This window comes from Melanotaenia boesemani, chromosome 5 (genome assembly GCF_017639745.1).
Source record: "Melanotaenia boesemani isolate fMelBoe1 chromosome 5, fMelBoe1.pri, whole genome shotgun sequence".
Taxonomy (NCBI): domain Eukaryota; kingdom Metazoa; phylum Chordata; class Actinopteri; order Atheriniformes; family Melanotaeniidae; genus Melanotaenia; species Melanotaenia boesemani.
Window position 1 is genome coordinate 16,670,638 of NC_055686.1, and position 18,706 is coordinate 16,689,343.

Consider the following 18,706-nt stretch of genomic DNA (forward strand, 5'->3'; position numbering starts at 1 on the left):
CTGTATTTAAAAATATATTCAAAGGAATATATATTTAAAGGAGCTCTAATAAACTTTTTTTTACACTTATGCAGGAAAGGCTAGTGATGTCCAGCTGTAAATATTAGTATTCTTATCAGAATGAAGCCATTAACATTAAGCCTGCATTAACTACTTTCAGCACACTTGATCAGGGCTGTAGCATATGCACTAGCATGTTTAAATTAGTAAAATGCTTAGAGCAGACAAACAGATTTACTAAAGTAAAAAGCACTTAAATATTTTATCGTCTAGAAGACAAGTAGTGGACTTAAAAACAAACAAAAAAAAAAAAAGCATCTGGGCCTCAATTCTTTAAAAGTACAAGTTTAAAACAAATAATTACACAAGCCTCCATATCTGGGTGAATTAAACGTTTAATTATATAAAGGCTCTGCATTGAAAAGGTGCATTTGGGGGAAGAGGTATAAATATAAAAAAATGCAATAAAACATTCACACAAAACAGACATTACTATGATCCAAGTGAAGAACCTGTTTCTGTGACATTTAAGGCATCCATATTGACCTACTTTGAGGAGCCCACACCATGACAGCAGCATCTTCACAAGTCTTAAAATAATCAAAAGCATTTAACACAGCATTACACAGGTAGCTACATATGGCCCCCATAGACTACATGTGAGCATCCTATTCAAGCATCTGTGTGCTCACTGCTGCTGAACATTCAATACACCTGGAAACACGCAGATATGTCAACAAAGTGGCTGGTGTCTTAAAAAGTGTACCCACAGTATGTCCCTTTCAAACATGTTAATGTGAACAGTTTTACATTCATTTGCAAATATTACAATTTAAAGTGGTGCATGAGCAACAAAGGCTCTTAGGCAGGGGGAGGAAAAAAAAAGTCTAAACATCCAGAATATGAGAGTTTTGCTGATTTAAAAAATAAAAAAAAAAAAAAAAAAAAAAAAAAAAAAGTTTGAGACAATGAAGCACTCAAATTTACAAACAAGCTTTTAACTTTACATCCCAAGCCAACTGGCTATTAGTTGAACTGACAAACTGTTGTACAAAAACACTGTACAAAATGTGACACCACTGGGGTGTCTCTCACAATTGGGCTAAAGTGCATTTTCCCATAGGAAACCCAACTATCTTACTGTAAACTCTAAATGCCTCAGCACTCCTCTATCACGGTACCAGCCGAGGAGGAATACAATTTTTTCTTGACAAGCCGGAAACCTGGGCTCAGTTTAAGTGCATGTCGCAAAGTTGGAGCAAAGCAGGAGCCCATGAAAAGAAAGTCCCGTAGGCTGGGCCAAGCGGTGCCATCCTGCTTGAACACAAGAGTCAGTTCAAATGTGGGCACCACTGTAGTGTCATATGTGATGCGCTCGAGGTGCTTGCAGCCCTTGTCCAGCTCCAGGTGGATGTAGAGGACACAACCACGCAGCCCACAGGGCTCACAAGACGCTAGACGCAGGACTTCGCGAGCTATCTTCCGTGTCAGCTTCTCTGGTACAAGCACAGAGGAGCAGTGCAGCGTTGTCTTCTTGGCCCGTGACAGGCAGTTTTCAAACATCTTGGCCAGCTTGTGACAGGCTCTGTCCTCTGTGATGTCTGCAGTCCTCTCGGGCTCAGCTAAGCAGTTATCCCAGAAATCCAACTCTAAGAAAACAAGTCAAACATTGAGACTGATGCAGCTTCATTATTTTAAATTTACAAAATGCAGGACAGATTACCATCCCATGATTTCACCATGCAGAAAACACCCAAGTTAACCACAGATAGAGAAGTGATTGAGGAAATGTGATCAGACTTTGCATGCCCTCTGATAGCAGTGAATGGTCACTCATGAGAAAAAAAAAAGATGGAGATGACGGATTGAAAAGTGCAAAAAACAACAAAAAAACCGAGTGAGAATCAAACAAATAATATAGACTCATGCCACAAAGTATTTTAGTCGTGGGCCTAAAAACATAGTGTCTGATGGTCCATTAGTCGCAGGCTGTTATTGTGCAGGGAGACTGGTAGGATGACTTCATCTCCCCGCCCCCCTGCCTTACACTGCTGCAGCCATGCGCCACACACTGGGTCCGCACCATTTACCGCCCGGGCTACCCAGCGGCGAGCCGGGTGGGCGGAGTTTTCACTCCACCTAAACCAGGCGATCGGCCGGGTCATCGCCCAGCTGACAGTAAAGGAGCAGGACCACTGATAAACAAGCACCCAACTGGAAATATCCAGCAGCCAGCAGTTTACATAAACACCGACAAAAACGCCACTAAACTTACCTTTATCAATGCAAACCTGGTCATATCTTCTTTCTACCAATTCCGAAATACATTCGCTGGCTTTGGTCTTCAGTGTGCTTGTAGCAACCATGATTATAGTCTTAATTTTTCCAGGAGTGTGGAGTTGTTGTTTTTTTTCTTTAATAAAGCTGTCTGAAAATAAAGGTGATATCATCAATAAATCTGTAGCAGTGACTCACTTTAGAGTAATAAAAAAACAAGTCAAGTCAACCATCAAAGTAACTCTCTAAGGCTTCAAACTTCCAAAAGCAATCCTTATTGAACAAACGGTATTTCATACCTATAGCTAGCAGTCGTACTCGGAGTATGAAATTACTTACCTTAAATACTCGTTAGTGCAAAATAAATTAATTTCGAAGGTCTCATAAATTTGTTCATTCACGCAGACCACCATGCGCACACTGACACACACTACATCACCTAACAGCACTGAGGAATATTTAAACCTTTTTTACTCAGCTGACCAGAGGGCTTGACCAATCAGCGCACCGCTTTTGAGGCGGACCCGCAGCCTTTTCCTGATTGGCTAAGAACTAACTTTAGAATGAAATAATTGGCCAATTATACACACGGAAAACATTTGCGTTGCTACGTTGATGGGGGAACAAGTTGGCTGTAACACGTAGAAGTAAATTTTATAAATAAATCCATATGAAGCGTGTTTTATATAGCTTGCAGAGGTTCATCCAAGTTTTTGGAACCATATAGATCATTGAGACATTTTAATAGTATATATTTATGTTTCCATTAGGTTCTTTCAGTAGTCAAATTTATATAATCTTTCCCATTTTTAACAAACAGTTTAGACACTGTTTACTAGCATTATTTTCAGCCATTTGACCTTGATAGTAGCATGGGGTAGAAGCATGATATTTCTTGATTTAATTTCAAAAGTATAGTTTTATAACCCTTTCTCTCAAATGAAAATGAAGTAAGAAGTCTGCAGCAAAACTGCAAATTACTAGTGTTTTCCATGTAAAATTTACTCTAAAATGAAAGCTCCATGAATGAAACCTGCTCTCAGAGCGTTGCATAACAAGCTTACATTTCCACATTTGTCCTTCATTTCTAAGCCAGATAAAAAGCTGCATTTGGGGTTTTGGATGAGTAAGGAATCTCTTTCAATGAAACTTCTGTGCCAAAAATGTGTGGCTTATGTGTGTGCATGTGTATGTGTACATATAGCAGGTAAAACACTGACCACAGTTGTTCAACTCATCAGCGGTTTATCTCTCATCACACACAGTCTCAACTGAGATTTTCTTGCAGTAATTGGATCCAGCTCTTTGGCCTTAAGCAGCGCCCCTGGCTGAAAGGTGATGGATTCCAGTGGGTGTGTTGGAAAGTGCTTCAGCCCAGTCACATGAAGAGAACTAGATATGGCTCAGGAAAAAAAGTCACATTCTTCAGCTAATGTTGCAGTCTTTGTAGATACACACATCTTGTTTACAATATGGTATCTAACTGGAAAAATTGGGAAATTCTGTGCAAATTCAAGCACAAGTTTGAATATGAAAGATATGCATCAGTACATGAAATTTGGCAGATATAATATTGTCTGAAAACAATGTGGGGAAAAGATAAAAACAATAGTGACTCTTTGTATGCATACATGGCAATGAAAGAAGATGTATCTAGACTGCAACTCGGAGGGACCACAAATTAAAAATCCATAGCAACAACAACCATTATGAGAGGCTTTTAGTGAGGTTTTGATCTATATTTATGCTGGTTAAATTAAGTTGCTGCTGAGAGTGCTGCTGATAACATTTTACACAACTTTACACTTTACAAGCAGCAGCAGATTTCATCATAATCAGGTCATCCAGTTAAGTTAAAGCAAAATGATGTCATTAGACTAACTTTGTTTAAATAGACATTTTTGAACATCTGTTACCCTGAAAGTGAAATTCACTGAAATACCCATCTGGTATAAAGAACAAGTTATCAAAAAAAGCTTTGATTGTAGAGGGTGTCTGAATCTTGCTCCTAATCAGTTCTTATTTATATACTCTGCAACAATGTGGGTCAACTGTACAGTCTGGGTGTAATCTGAGAATGATGATGCTACAGCGTCTACAGCAGACCCATAAAAGTCTATACTTAGTACACAGGAGCAATCGCTTTTAAATTTCTTGTAAAATTTTAACCGAGTAAAGATATAATTGTTTCCAAAGTTAAAAATGAAAGATGACAAAATTCTGCAATATTTTAAACAATTGTTCTTCATCTTTTACAGTTTGAAAATAACCAAAAATTAAGAGGATGTCAACTGGAACTGTTTTTTATGCACCCTTTCTTAAATAAATTATGTTGAAACTGCTGACTGAAGCTTTGTTATCTTCTAAACGATTTTGCCTACATAGTGAACATCAATGATTTTAGATTTCCCAAAGCAAAAGAGCTGGAAATGTTTGATGAAATGTAAAATATATACAGCCTGGCCTTTCCTGGTTTGTCAGCAGTGGATCTAAAATCTGAAATGACCTGCGGTGTTAAAGGTGTTGCATTGTGCACCATTCTCTTTTTGCCTAAACTGTACAAAAAGCCTTTGCTTCATGTTTCATTTTGCAGCTGTTCTAAAGGGGTGGATAAAAATTAAGCTCTTTAACTGATAAGCTTATGAACTTATGAAAGAAACAAAGCTCAGGATATTTACTTTCTTTTCCCCTGTGTTTCATTCTGTAGCCTTGTCTTGACATTCTGTGAATAGTTTCTCTCTCTGTGTTTCTTCTGTACTTAGCTTGGTAACAACATCCTATACATTGTACTTTGCATATTGAACATGTCACTTTGTAAATGTAATGCAAATCATGCCTGCTTTTGACCTTCACTACTTGCTATTGAGACAAGTTGAGCAAAATCTGCTTGGTAATTTGCTCCAACTCTTCTATCCCTGAATGAGGCAGAAGATGAAACGTGTGGTGTGTCAGGTTACTAATCCATCACAGTTCAGATGAACCTCCTTTCATCCCCGTAAAGACACATGGTATGTCAGGCTTGCACCACTCTGCTTCTAGTGAAACATGCTGCCTGTTAAGCTTTTTTGCTGAGTTGCATTTCATACATGTGAGACAGCTGGTTGCATGCTCAGGAATTCATTCACATATAAATCAGACGCGTGCACAACAAGGAAATTTTACCTTAGCTTACAGTTAATTAATATAAAATTTTATGTTTTTGATGTAACTGTTCTTGCCAGACATGCTCCTATTCAATTATTTTTGCCCTTGACAGAGGATTAACACATTAGGTGTAACATTGATTCTGCCCCTGATTCCACCCAATGCTATATATTTACTTTATTTAACACAACTTTGAGGTGGGTTTGAGAGGAAAAAGGTAAGCTGCAATAGACTATATATATATATATGTAAAATTTAAAATAATGTCATGATCTTAAAATTTATTGGAGCAGGACAGTTGTATAAAATAAGTGCTTTAATGTATATCATGTGAATATTAAAACCAAATACTGCTATGGTGTGTTTTTCCAAAGAGAAGTTACAAAGTGCACATCTAATTAGAGCTTTTTGGAGCTTATCTGTTGCCTTCTATTATAATGCTTTGCTGCATTGTAAATAAAACATGCAGAAAATATTTTAAAATGGAGAAAAAAGTATTTGACTCACATTAACCCATAACAGCCCGACGTGATATATATGTTACATACAGTTTCTGAGACATTTTGCTTTAATTTATGGTATAAACTTTGCTCAAAATCCTGTTGAACACAATCTGATACTTGTCTTCTGTCCCCTAATAGATACCCAGAAGCAGAAAACCATATTATAATATTTTTAATGTATCACATAGTCTTTTTTTTAAGTTCAAGATTCAAATAATTCAGCCAAAAGTGGAAGTTAGCTAGCTATCTAGATAGATAGATGCATATTTTTGATTCACTGACATACCGAAAATAAGTGATTTATTTGACATCTTTGTTGTGCATTTCTGTATGGTGTGAAGATTTTTGGACTGGGTGCTGATTCAGTATCCCAGTTTTCTGTTAAAACCTCATGAAGGTTTTTATGAAGACCAGCTGCTCCCCCTGGTGGTGAATCACTGACTCCTACCAATACATCAACAACAAAAACATAAAACAAGACAGATATTTTCCTTGAAGCGGGCAGAATAATTTATACAATAGGGTTAAGTTTTATTTACTTGAATAATATAATAATGGTGGATCAAATTTTTACAGTGCTTTAGTAGGCATTCAAAGGGCTTTACGTTGAATCCATTATTTATTACTGTCTTGATTCATTTACTACATGTCATAGGAAATATAATAGAATAAACTATGACTATTCTTCCTTTATTTTACTCCTGGAAAGCGTCTTAACTATAAAACTAATTAAAATAAATCATAAGATCAAAACTGATGACGTGAAGCTGCACAGCAGAGCCATTTTTATGTTTTTTTTTTTTTTTTTTGAAAAACAGAGGTTGACAGTAATTAATTCCAGTCTTTCATCACAAAGCAGTTCCAGTAGCTTTACAGTAAATACATCCATCTGAATCTGTGTAATATTTTATTCACTGTACTGCAGATTCCTCACACAACAAAATGTACAAACAAAATTCCTGCACAAGATCTACAAGATGATGGAGGACTTCTTTGCAGATATCCCTTTTATTCCTGCAGAAAACAGTCTCCACCTACAAAGAGCTTCATCTTACAAAATACTTATGTGTGAATGTGACATTAAAAACAAAATCTATGAAATAATTCAGTTTAGATAAATGATAGATAACACACAAAGGAAAGACGGTAACTATGGAATGAGGTGATTCATAGCATCGATGTGACAGATTTGAGGTCAGTGCACTTTACAGGAAACAGGTTTGTGGATCAGCAGTGAAAAAAAGTGAGCAAAGCAGCAACATGCTGGATAGAATAAAGGCTGTATAGATAACAAAACATATTTTTAATTCTTTATATTCCATAGGCAGACTGACAGCTGTCAGTCTAAAGAGCTTTGTTGTCCATGATGTGAAAAATTTGCTTTATTGAGTCACTTTCCACCAAATGAATTTGCTGTGTTTTACAGAAATATACCTGAAAATGTTCCTGTGTCACAAAATCTTTCACCAAATTAGAAATAAAAAAAATCTACACGCTTCTCCAGACTGGCCGCCTCTGGATGACATTTGTCTTTTTTCCACTTGCCCATCCTGATGTTTCTGCTCTTCCTTTTCTTTTTCTTTATCTCGCGGAAGCTGAAACACACGTCACATCAAGAACAATTACGAAGAAAAAGACTCTTGATTTATAGTGTTTTTAGAAGATTTAAAGCTACAATCCAACAACATTCAGTAGTCTGTACCAATGTAAACACTTTCTGCTCCAGCAAAATTCCTAAAGCATGAATCCATTTCCCTGTTTAGGTCTCAGCCAATGCTTCCAGGCCATGTTGTGGTAAGGAAGGAAGGTAGAACAGATTTCAAGTTTTTCATTATTTCATAGATGGGGTGAGGGGGTGTACATACACCCAATGCTGTGCATGTGCATTCACACGTGCCTCCAGAGCCTGGGCCATGCTGACATTTACTGGCTGCACAATAGCTGCTGTCCAAAATAATTCATGTTTATGTTAGGAAGTCCCTATCTTTCAAGCCCTGCTGCTTGTTTTAGGGTGGGAACGAGAAATCACAGGAAACACCTTCTGCTGCCCAGTCGAGCCCCTAAAGCTCATGCAGTACAATGAGATATTAAAAGCCTGCCACTTCCCCAAAGTAATTGCCAGTTTGTGCATGGAGAAACAGCTTAACCAAATGATGGAAGAATGTATAAACAGGACGAACTGTCACAGGAAACAGAGAGAAGGCACCTCACCATTTTCTTCTCCACCTGATGACTTTACTCCGACAAGCATGACACTATCTTTGGAGCCTTCAGGCCTGTTTTGGAAAGATGCGCTGTAGAGACAAGGGCTTGAATGATTCTCTGGTTCTCTCACATTTAAAAACAAATAATGAATTTCTATACCAAACTTACTTCTCAGTTCCAGTATCAATGGTTTCTGTTTGATGAAAAAAACAAAACAAGAGGAGACATCAGTGTTTTCGTTGAGGAATAAAACATCTACTCACAGCTTAAGCTGATACGGTTCAAGCATTCGTTGACAGAAATATTCATAAAGAGTTTTTTAGGTTTGCAGAGTTTAAAACATGCACATCCTATCTGTGTTGGTACCTGTGTGACTGTGGACTTTCTTGCTTTTGAATTTGCAGCACATGGCAACTCCAGCTACAACTGCAGCTACAACAACTAGCACCATCAGCGACCAGAGACTGTTGCCTGTGGGTACAAATGGAGAACAGACTCATCAACATCCATCATATTTCTGAGCTATAATGTCAAAACAAATGGCTGAGAAATGAAATAGTACTTGCAGCTCCTTCTATTTATATAAGAATTTTAAGTCCTTGTTAACAAGCCAGAAGGATTTTCAGTACATGTTTATTAAGACTTTACCCTTTATTTGATTGATTGGTGTGGTTCTATGTTCAGCTTTTCATTTAAATGTTTGATTAAATATTAATTACTGTATTTAAAAAAACAAAGCAAAAAGGAATAAAAAATAAGGCTCATAAGAAAATGCTAAACTTAAACTCTACTCATATATGTAAAGCATCCACAATAGCTAGATTATAGCTGTAAGAGCCAGATCTTCTAAAGCATCTCAGCTAAAAGTGCAGAATCTTTCAAAAAGAGTCAGACTTCCCATCTCTACGATGTATAATACAACACAAAAATGAGCTACTTTTCGTAGTTTTTATACTCTCATTGCTCAGTGAACACACTGTTAGCTTCCTTAGCAGCCTTTACACTTCCCAAATCTCAGCATGAACTGCACTAGTACAGGCTGTGAGGAGAGGTTGGCTGGAGCTTCTCTGACTGAGCAGACGGGAACTGGCATTGAAGCTAATTCATGGCTGCTTTAACTTGCTCATTTGCTCTTTTGTTCTCATTTTGCTAGTTTCTTATCCATTCTTTTCCATACATGCTAAATCCCACCAATCAAGTGATAGTGCACTGTTTTACTACAGCAGATAAGCCAAAACAAACAAACACACAAACAAAAAAAGGAAAACCATGTCCTCTAATGAAACCACAAATAAGAGTAAATGAACTGAAAAGTTTTGGTTAGCTTTCCTCTTATCACTTATCAACATGATTAGAAATTATTTTAGTTTCTGATCATTATTCAGACTGCATTTATGACCCCATGTGAGCTACTCGTGTGGTGGTACAGTTTTACTTACCAGCAGTTTGAGCTGCTGCTCCCAGATTAACTGATGATATCATATAAAAATAAATGACTTAGTTGATATCACAAAAACACGACACATCAATTTATATTTTAGATGCACAGGTAACAATTTGTCTGACATTCTCTCTCTCTCTCTATCTATCTATCTATCTATCTATCTATCTATCTATCTATCTATCTATCTATCTATCTATCTATCTATCTATCTATCTATCTATCTATCTATCTATCTATATATATATATATTTAATGGGGAAGAAGTTTATCTTAGAAGACAAAACAAAAATGTAATGCATGCAAACATATACAGTACCTTGGGTAGTAGTGGGTGCACCTGCAGATAAACAATATCATATTATCATTAGAAAGAAAACAAATCTAATAAATCATTTGACAGGGGCTTGGCACATTAACTTTTTCAGTGCTGCTCTAAAATCCAAACAAAACTTAAACTACTTTGGATCCAGTTAATATTTAAAAACTGTCCTATACAACTAATAGTATTGTTTTAGTAGGAAATATATACGATAGTCCATAAGTGACTGTCTAACTTGTTAAGTGACAAATAGTGGAGAAAAACTCATGAGGTACTCAAGTTATATGTATATGCTTTTCAGATGTTGGAGTGAGACATGTATGTAGTCCGTTTTAAGCCACCTAGTCCTTTCATAGGAAGAAAGTCTGTCTCGTGTCTCCTGTTTTTGACTCATCTCACCTGAAGAAGCATCCATGCAAACTGAACCATGACAACAACTAAGTCATACTTTCCTATCATGCAAACAACCGTTAGTCAACCAAATGGAAGAAAATTAAGAGTATACATGCTAAGCTCTTTCTAGAATTTCATGTCTTACCTTGGGAATCTTTTGATATAGTCCCATATTTAACCCATCAACTCCTCACAAAAGGTCAAAACATGACACAAGACAGTTGTTTTGAGTTCTGATTAGATGAACTAGATTAATTTGATTTCAGAAAGTTATTACAACAAAGCCTAATTGATTATGTAAATTGTTTTTTCAGACAAATTAGACTATTTTTCTTTTACACCATCTCTATGTAAAAGCATGTATTAGATTATGACAAATCTTCAATAAACTAATTAAAAGGAATAAAAAGATTAATAGAAAGTCTAACTTTCATTGGGCTCCTGGGAAACTGATAGTGAAGTGTTGCCTTTAGGGTGGAGTGTAGATGCTCCTGTAGGTAGAAGAGCCTTCACAGATTTAGTTGTTCCTAGAAAGAGAAAGAAAACGAGGCCATGAACAGGTTTCTATTACTCAGTCTACATAATTTTTCCACCATACAATAGTGCTGAATAGAGCTGAACATATGGGAAAGAAATCCCACAAAACTAGTTATTATTTCAATTGTTATGGCTTCAATTGTGCACATTGTCATTGAAATTTCTAATTTGCTTCTAATTTAATTTTTATATGTATGAGCATTGTAATAAAATATCTTTCATTGATTCATTATGGATAACACAGTGTTATAATAAATAACTGTTGCCAGTTTCCATACCTAATGGTGCTGCTGTTGCCTTCGGTGTAGGTGATGTTGCTTGTTCTTGCACCCCAGTATCCGTTTCATTTGTCTTACCATCTATAAAATCATGAATAAAATCTGTAGATTAACACTTGTGAAAGAATAACACAAAAATAAATATCTTAATGTAAACAAGTGGGCTGCAACAAACACAAAATGTATCCAGGAGTATTACAAAAGGGCTTCAATAGCAGCAGTACTGTGTTTTTTTTTCCTAAAACCTGATTGCAAATTTGAAAGAAGCTCATTTGAATATAAAAACTGATCACACACAAGACATTCAATCATTTTTGACAAGAGGCACAAATTTGATATTGGCCTGTAGTTGGTTAAAACTGCTGGATCACTTCCTTTTAAAAGAGGAACAACAAAAGCTGACTTCCAAACGGATGGAATTTCTTTACTTTCAATTGAAAGATTTAAAAGTATCATTAGAGGCTGTGCAATAAAATCAGCAGCCATTAAAAAAAATAAAATAAGGCTCTATCAAGTCAGGTCCAGGAGGTTTTCTGTGATTTAAACATTTGAGGGCCTTATACACCTGCTGCACAGTAAAAGGTACAAAATGAAAACGATCTCCACAAAACATCTGAGGGTTTATACAGGGAGTAGTTGAGGCAGCTCCCATAGAGTCAGACAAAGAACCACTTGCCACAAAATGCAAGTTATTTTTCTTTAGCACAAAGTAAGGCTGAGCTAAATAACTTTTACCAGTGTCCATGTCTGATTCTGACACTTCTGCCACCTTTGTGGTGCGACACTGCCACACCACAAAATGTGAGAAGGAAATTATGTGCATGCATTCACATTTGACACCAGGGGTGTCTCCAGCTTTTGAGGACACCCTAGGCTTATATATATATATATATATATATATATATATATATATATATATATATATATATATGTATATATATATATATATATATATGAGGGACAGACTAGAGCAATAGAGCTGAACATTATGGGAAAGAAATCCCGCAAAACTAGTTATTATTTCAATTATTACGGCTTCAATTGTGCACATTGTCATTAAAATGTTTCTAATTTCTAATTTGCTTCTAATTTAATTTTTATATGTATGAGCATTGTAATAAAATATCTTTCATTGATTCATTATGGATAACACAGTGTTATAATAAATAACTGTTGCCAGTTTCCATACCTAATGGTGCTGCTGTTGTCTTTGGTGAAGGTGATGTTGCTTGTGCTTGCTCCCCAGTATCCGTTTCATTTGTCTTACCATCTATAAAATCATGAATAAAATCTGTAGATTAACACTTGTGAAAGAATAACACAAAAATAAATATCTTAATGTAAACAAGTGGGCTGCAGCAAACACAAAATGTATCCAGGAGTATTACAAGAGTGCTTCAATAGCAGCAGTACTGTGTATTTTTTTTTTTCCTAAAACCTGATTGCAAATTTGAAAGAAGCTCATTTGAATATAAAAACTGATCACACACAAGACATTCAATCATTTTTGACAAGAGGCACAAATTTGATATTGGCCTGTAGTTGGTTAAAACTGCTGGATCACCTCCTTTTAAAAGAGGAACAACAAAAGCTGACTTCCAAACGGATGGAATTTCTTTACTTTCAATTGAAAGATTTAAAAGTATCGTTAGAGGCTGTGTAATAAAATCAGCAGCCATTAAAAAAAAAAAATAAGGCTCTATCAAGTCAGGTCCAGGAGGTTTTCTGTGATTTAAACATTTGAGGGCCTTATGCACTTGCTGCACAGTAAAAGGTACAAAATGAAAACGATCTCCACAAAACATCTGAGGGTTTATACAGGGAGTAGTTGAGGCAGCTCCCATAGAGTCAGACAAAGAACCACTTGCCACAAAATGCAAGTTATCTTTCTTTAGCACAAAGTAAGGCTGAGCTAAATAACTTTTACCAATGTCCATGTCTGATTCTGACACTTCTGCCACCTTTGTGGTGCGACACTGCCACACCACAAAATGTGAGAAGGAAATTATGTGCATGCATTCACATTTGACACCAGGGGTGTCTCCAGCTTTTGAGGACACCCCAGGCTTAGCCCGGACCAGACGTAATTTAAAAATTAGGGGAGCTTAATATATATATATATATATGTTTTTGACTCATCTCACCTGAAGAAGCATCCATGCAAACTGAACCATGACAACAACTAAGTCATACTTTCCTATCATGCAAACAACCGTTAGTCAACCAAATGGAAGAAAATTAAGAGTATACATGCTAAGCTCTTTCTAGAATTTCATGTCTTACCTTGGGAATCTTTTGATATAGTCCCATATTTAACCCATCAACTCCTCACAAAAGGTCAAAACATGACACAAGACAGTTGTTTTGAGTTCTGATTAGATGAACTAGATTAATTTGATTTCAGAAAGTTATTACAACAAAGCCTAATTGATTATGTAAATTGTTTTTTCAGACAAATTAGACTATTTTTCTTTTACACCATCTCTATGTAAAAGCATGTATTAGATTATGACAAATCTTCAATAAACTAATTAAAAGGAATAAAAAGATTAATAGAAAGTCTAACTTTCATTGGGCTCCTGGGAAACTGATAGTGAAGTGTTGCCTTTAGGGTGGAGTGTAGATGCTCCTGTAGGTGAAGGATCCTTCACAGATTTAGTTGTTCCTAGAAAGAGAAAGAAAACGAGGCCATGAACAGGTTTCTATTACTCAGTCTACATAATATTTCCACCATAAAATAGTGCTGAATAGAGCTGAACATATGGGAAAGAAATCCCACAAAACTAGTTATTATTTCAATTGTTATGGCTTTAATTGTGCACATTGTCATTGAAATTTCTAATTTGCTTCTAATTTAATTTGTATATGTATGAGCATTGTAATGAAATATCCTTCAATGATTCATTATGTATAACACAGTGTTAAAATAAATAATTGTTGCCAGTTTCCATACCTAATGATGCTGCTTCAGCTACTGTCTTTGGTGAAGGTGATGCTGCTTGTTCTTGCACCCCAGTATCCGTTTCATTTGTACCCTCTATAAAATCATGAATAAAATCTGTAGATTAACACTTGTAAAAGAATAACACAAAAATAAATATCTTAATGTAAACAAGTGGGCTGCAGCAAACACAAAATGCATCCAGGAGTATTACAAAAGGGCTTCAATAGCAGCAGTACTGTGTTTTTTTTCCTAAAACCTGATTGCAAATTTGAAAGAAGCTCATTTGAATATAAAAACTGATCACACACAAGACATTCAATCATTTTTGACAAGAGGCACAAATTTGATATTGGCCTGTAGTTGGTTAAAACTGCTGGATCACCAGAATGGACTTCTTAAAATACAGAATCAATCTGAGCTCTAATTAATAAAATGTTCCTATTTGTTTAATTTTGTCTATGCTCTGGTGAAGGTTAAAGGAAAAGATCGATACCACAATTTTAGCTTACTAGCTAGCATAGCAGGAAGCTTGGAAATGGGAACACAGCTAGCTTGTGTATCAAATCAAAAGTGCTGCAGTTTGTGTTACCCCAATGCAAGAAAGAGGCCTTTCCTAGCCCAAGAAAGACTTGGAAATAACCATTTTATGAAGGAAGTGCCCTTAACTTTGTAAAGCACCTTATGTATGTAAGCTATTTAATGACTGATGCTAGATTAGATCAAATGGTTGAATCAAGACAGATGAACTTTGTGATTGGTAATGAAGAGTTAGAATAGTACAGAGCTCTTCAAGTGACACTGAAAAACAATACATGTTATTGCATGGCCACAGATTATGAGAAGCTACATGTTACAGGGTTGTGGTCACAGATTATAGCTTGTTGGAAAAAGATAGTTTTCTCATAGACAAGCATTACTAGGCTAATGCAGGGGAATGAGATAACTGAAGCCCTGAATTTATTTACTTTTAAATATACATATGTATATCATGGCTACCTTGCATATTTTCCATTTGTTTGAAGTGCTGTTTGTGTATATCCTTGGAAATTAATGCTACACGGTCCTAAGCGGCAGTATCGGTAAGTAACTGGCAGGGCCAGTGTAGGGACCAGTTTTGTAGAGTAACAGGGTGAACACGTGCAAAAATTAATGAAAGTTTAAAAGACAAAGTATGGCGTGCATCGTTTGCAGATTTCACAGGCGTTCAATGATACTACTAATGTGGGTTTTTCTGCCATGATCTCAAAATTAACCAAATGCTAACCTCCCCTGTTGTCACCCTGTTTTGTTTACACCCTAAATTCGGGAACTGTATCCACACTTAGTTCTCTTTTCTGCTTCCTAATGGAATTCTGTGGTAACAAGCTTACTCCACAAGTAAGTGTGTGAAAAATTACTCTCAGGATGGAGCTGGTTGCCTCCATGAACGTGATGTTAAAAGGTAAGTGTATGCTTGGCTTTAAGTCATAGCATGAACTGCTAATGCAGTGGGACTGGATCATTAAGGTGTCACCACATGATTGCAGAATATCATCATAACAGACCATCTTGTTCTTTAATATTCGGGGTGTGTTTGAGTAGGATGTATGTTCCTCCAGGACTACCACAGACAGAATAGGCATTCGGTTGCAAGTTTTGGGGGGATTTGTAGTTTTGGAGGAACAATAAAGCATTTGAGCCAATGTTAAATAGTGTACCTGTGGCCTGTCTGTTGTCTTATAGCAAACTATTCAGTCAGGCAAACCCAGCAAGCTTGTTAACATCATTATAATCAATCCTATAATTAAAATTAAGTTAATGTTTTTTCTTGTTATACATGTGCTATAAGGGAGCTTGCCTGTTTTCTTGAAGCCACAGTGTCAATATCACGTCTCAACCGTAACTAATATGCTGCTAAGAGTTAATTATCTCATTCCCAAATAGTAATCTGTAGCAACAACTTAGTAATGCATAGCCATGGATTAATATATTTCCTATTAATGTTACCACATTTTTTGTCTTTAGCTGTAATACGTAGCTTCTGACTTTAACCATGTATTCAACTTAGCAACATGAGGGTGATATTCATCTTGTAACACCCAATACAAGAAAGCGAATAAGGGTAAATATTCAGAATATATTTGTTTATTTAAAATTCTTGTCTGATTCCAGACTTTAGACTCCATGGAGCAGGCTGATGAACCTGCAAACAGGTGGACAATTCTGTCTCAAATCCAGCTAATTAAATGTTTTAATTTCATACTTATGTTACGCTGTTTGACTGTTCAATTTCAACCATTGAAACTGTGAAGCAGAAAAATAACTGTGACCATACAGAAATAACTTATTGACCTGTGACTGCTTTCATAATATATATTGTCTGCAGAGATTTTTCTTTTTTCGACAGATGAGATAACACATACTCTCAGAGCCTGAGAATTCTCCAGGCTCTGTGTGTTCTACATCCTCATTGTCTGAGGCTACTGGGCAATATTCAAAACCACTGCAACACAAAAACTTTAAGCATAAGTTTGTCTGTGCAAGACATTTCCTTAGACAGATTCATATTTGCTAAATTCCTGCTTGGCATGGTTTTAAAGGCCACTTTCTGGAGACAAAAGCCTTTTTGCTCCAAGTGTCAGACTGAGGCCAAAAAGTCAAGATACAAGTAGAGGTTGTGGCATGTTGAGTTGGACATCCTCTGTTCCAAGTGTGAAGCTGCATCCTGTTACAGACATACAATTGTTGTCCCATGCCCTATGTCAGGCTTCCTGTCTTCACTGCTGTGTGATGATTTCATTCAGTGTATTTCACTACAGAGCATCAGATGAAAGGGTCTTTGAGTCATAGAAAAATTCAAATCAAGTTTTGGGTATTTTGGACCATATCCTTCAAGTCAGTTTAGACACGCCCAAGTAAAGCCACCAGTGTGAAGCTCATATCAAGCTACTAACATCTGAAACGAATCTCAAAAGCTTGAGTTCTATGTTTGATGAAGTTGTGTCTTCAGATTTTTCTGAAACTACCAAAATCAAGCCTCCAAAACTGTCCCCATTTCTAAAGATAAGTCCTGAAGCCCAATATGACACATTATTGGCATCTCTCACACTTTAATGGCATGGCTTTAGCAGGGGTGTTTCCTCCAGATGTTTACTCCTGGAAGTGGATTTGTTGCCAGCTGGGACCTTTTAGTCTCAAGACAATAATCAGTTGTCTCTGTGAGAGAGGGCGCAGTCTGTTTCCCACTGGCTATCTGCTGTTAGATCACCTATCAGCCCAACACAGGGCTAGTTAATAGTTCTTTTGGCTCTGCTCAGGGAAAAACAAACATTTCAGAGGCCAATGTATTTGTCCTTTCCTTTAACCAAGAGGCAAGGGTTTGGCACTTTAGATTATTCTAAAGGAATAGCCAGCAAGACAACACTGTACATAAAATACAATTTAAAATAAACAACAATCAATACAAATAATCATACAATAATAACTGAAAAAAAAAACTACTTAAAACAATGTTAGTGTAAAATTTGCAGTAAAAATTTGAGGACAAGTGAAAGCAAAAGCACATATATGTGTTTACTTAGAGAGCTTATCCCAGGCTGGATAAACGGAAAAGCTCCCGCTGAGTGGACGTATCAAAGGCAACGTTCAAAGTGTGAGTCTCTTTCAAACATCAGTGTGATCTTTATCTTTGTGCATACCTAAACAAGTCTCAATTGCACTGGAAAGAAAAAAAAAGCAAGGATAAAACGTGATCTAATCAGTCCCAGTGTACACAAAAATAGATGAATTTCTTTAAACAAAACAGATTATAGAAGTAACTGTACTGTTTAAGAAGTTTAGTTTTCTTTTTCAGACCAGTGGAGACTCTTTGTCTGCAGTAGTTTTTTTTAAGAGTTAAAGATGTTTATCTTTGTCAAACCAAGTTTTGTTCAGCCAAAGTCAGTGTGAATCCTCATCCTACCTGTGGAGACATGGAGAGACACCAGCAGCAGGAAGACAAAAACCTTGATGGGCTCCATGGTGATGGTGTGATTCTCGCTGACTTCTCTCACAGACTCGAGCTGAGTGGTCAGTGTAAAAGGTGTCCAAGCTTGGGCACTCCGCCGCTGATGCTTATTTTCGCACTTCCTTTCAGATAAAGAAGGGTAGGCTTCCCTTCCTGATGTAAAGTGGGTGGATGCAGAGACTTAACACAAGGCAGCCCACTTGATACAAACCTGCATCCATTTAACAACAATCTCAGTTTGGAATAATGTGTTTAAGGCAACTCCCATCACTTATTTTTTCCTGGTCTGACAACACTTGGCATGTGGGAGGAGACAGAGCAAAAGCCAATTTATTAGCGATGTAAGCAATTATGTAAAGATAAACATGTCATGTGGAAGAAGTTTATTAAAACACAGTTCCACACATTTTAGTTTTGCCCCAATTGTTAGATGCATGCATCATAAAACAAGCTAAAACAAAAAGATACAATCATAAAATGGCAGCTTGTTTTGCCCATGAAGAGCTGGAACCGATGATAAACAGTTGACAGCCCAATGGAGCTGCACAAAGACCAGCCATGACGTCTTACTATTCTTCACTGTTTCTGGAACAATGTCTTCAGAAAGTATGCAGATAAACTCTCTGCTACCTGAAAAGTTCAGCCTTATTTCTAGCAACAGATAATCCTGATGGTTT

At 36.6% G+C, this 18,706-nt stretch overlaps 2 protein-coding genes across 9 annotated transcripts; both read right to left on the reverse strand.

Moving 5' to 3' along the window:
- Positions 1 to 377: 377 nt before the first annotated feature.
- LOC121640824 (DNA damage-inducible transcript 4-like protein) lies at positions 378 to 2,719 on the reverse strand. The gene is made up of 3 exons (XM_041986713.1): positions 2,617 to 2,719; positions 2,276 to 2,428; positions 378 to 1,649 (listed from the first exon to the last, which is right to left on the reverse strand). The coding sequence occupies exons 2-3, from the start codon at positions 2,364 to 2,366 to the stop codon at positions 1,159 to 1,161; spliced, it is 582 nt and encodes a 193-aa protein (XP_041842647.1). The 5' UTR covers positions 2,367 to 2,428; positions 2,617 to 2,719; the 3' UTR covers positions 378 to 1,158.
- Positions 2,720 to 6,707: 3,988 nt separating this feature from the next.
- On the reverse strand, positions 6,708 to 18,254 carry LOC121639678 (flocculation protein FLO11-like). Of its 8 annotated transcripts, none has more exons than XM_041985071.1 (12): positions 17,985 to 18,254; positions 14,054 to 14,137; positions 13,667 to 13,765; positions 12,290 to 12,370; positions 11,101 to 11,181; positions 10,714 to 10,812; positions 9,890 to 9,910; positions 9,569 to 9,604; positions 8,496 to 8,600; positions 8,298 to 8,322; positions 8,136 to 8,218; positions 6,708 to 7,519 (listed from the first exon to the last, which is right to left on the reverse strand). In XM_041985071.1, the coding sequence occupies exons 1-12, from the start codon at positions 18,040 to 18,042 to the stop codon at positions 7,506 to 7,508; spliced, it is 786 nt and encodes a 261-aa protein (XP_041841005.1). In that variant the 5' UTR covers positions 18,043 to 18,254; the 3' UTR covers positions 6,708 to 7,505. The 8 variants fall into 8 exon arrangements, with proteins under 8 accessions (XP_041841005.1, XP_041841006.1, XP_041841010.1 ...); XM_041985072.1 differs by having other exon boundaries at positions 9,569 to 9,598; positions 17,985 to 18,253; XM_041985076.1 differs by lacking the exon at positions 13,667 to 13,765.
- Positions 18,255 to 18,706: the final 452 nt, after the last annotated feature.

Bases quoted from the DNA above. Each gene is read 5' to 3' on its own strand.
- LOC121640824 (XM_041986713.1), bottom strand. From the start codon at position 2,366: ATGGTTGCTACAAGCACACTGAAGACCAAAGCCAGCGAATGTATTTCG. The intron at 1,650-2,275 runs GTAAGTTTAGTG...TTGTTTTCTTAG, and splicing joins CCAGGTTTGCATTGATAAAG to AGTTGGATTTCTGGGATAAC.
- LOC121639678 (XM_041985071.1), bottom strand. From the start codon at position 18,042: ATGGAGCCCATCAAGGTTTTTGTCTTCCTGCTGCTGGTGTCTCTCCAT. The intron at 11,182-12,289 runs GTATGGAAACTG...ATGATTTTATAG, and splicing joins GACAACAGCAGCACCATTAG to ATGGTAAGACAAATGAAACG. The intron at 8,601-9,568 runs GTAAGTAAAACT...TTGTACCCACAG, and splicing joins AGCAGCAGCTCAAACTGCTG to GCAACAGTCTCTGGTCGCTG.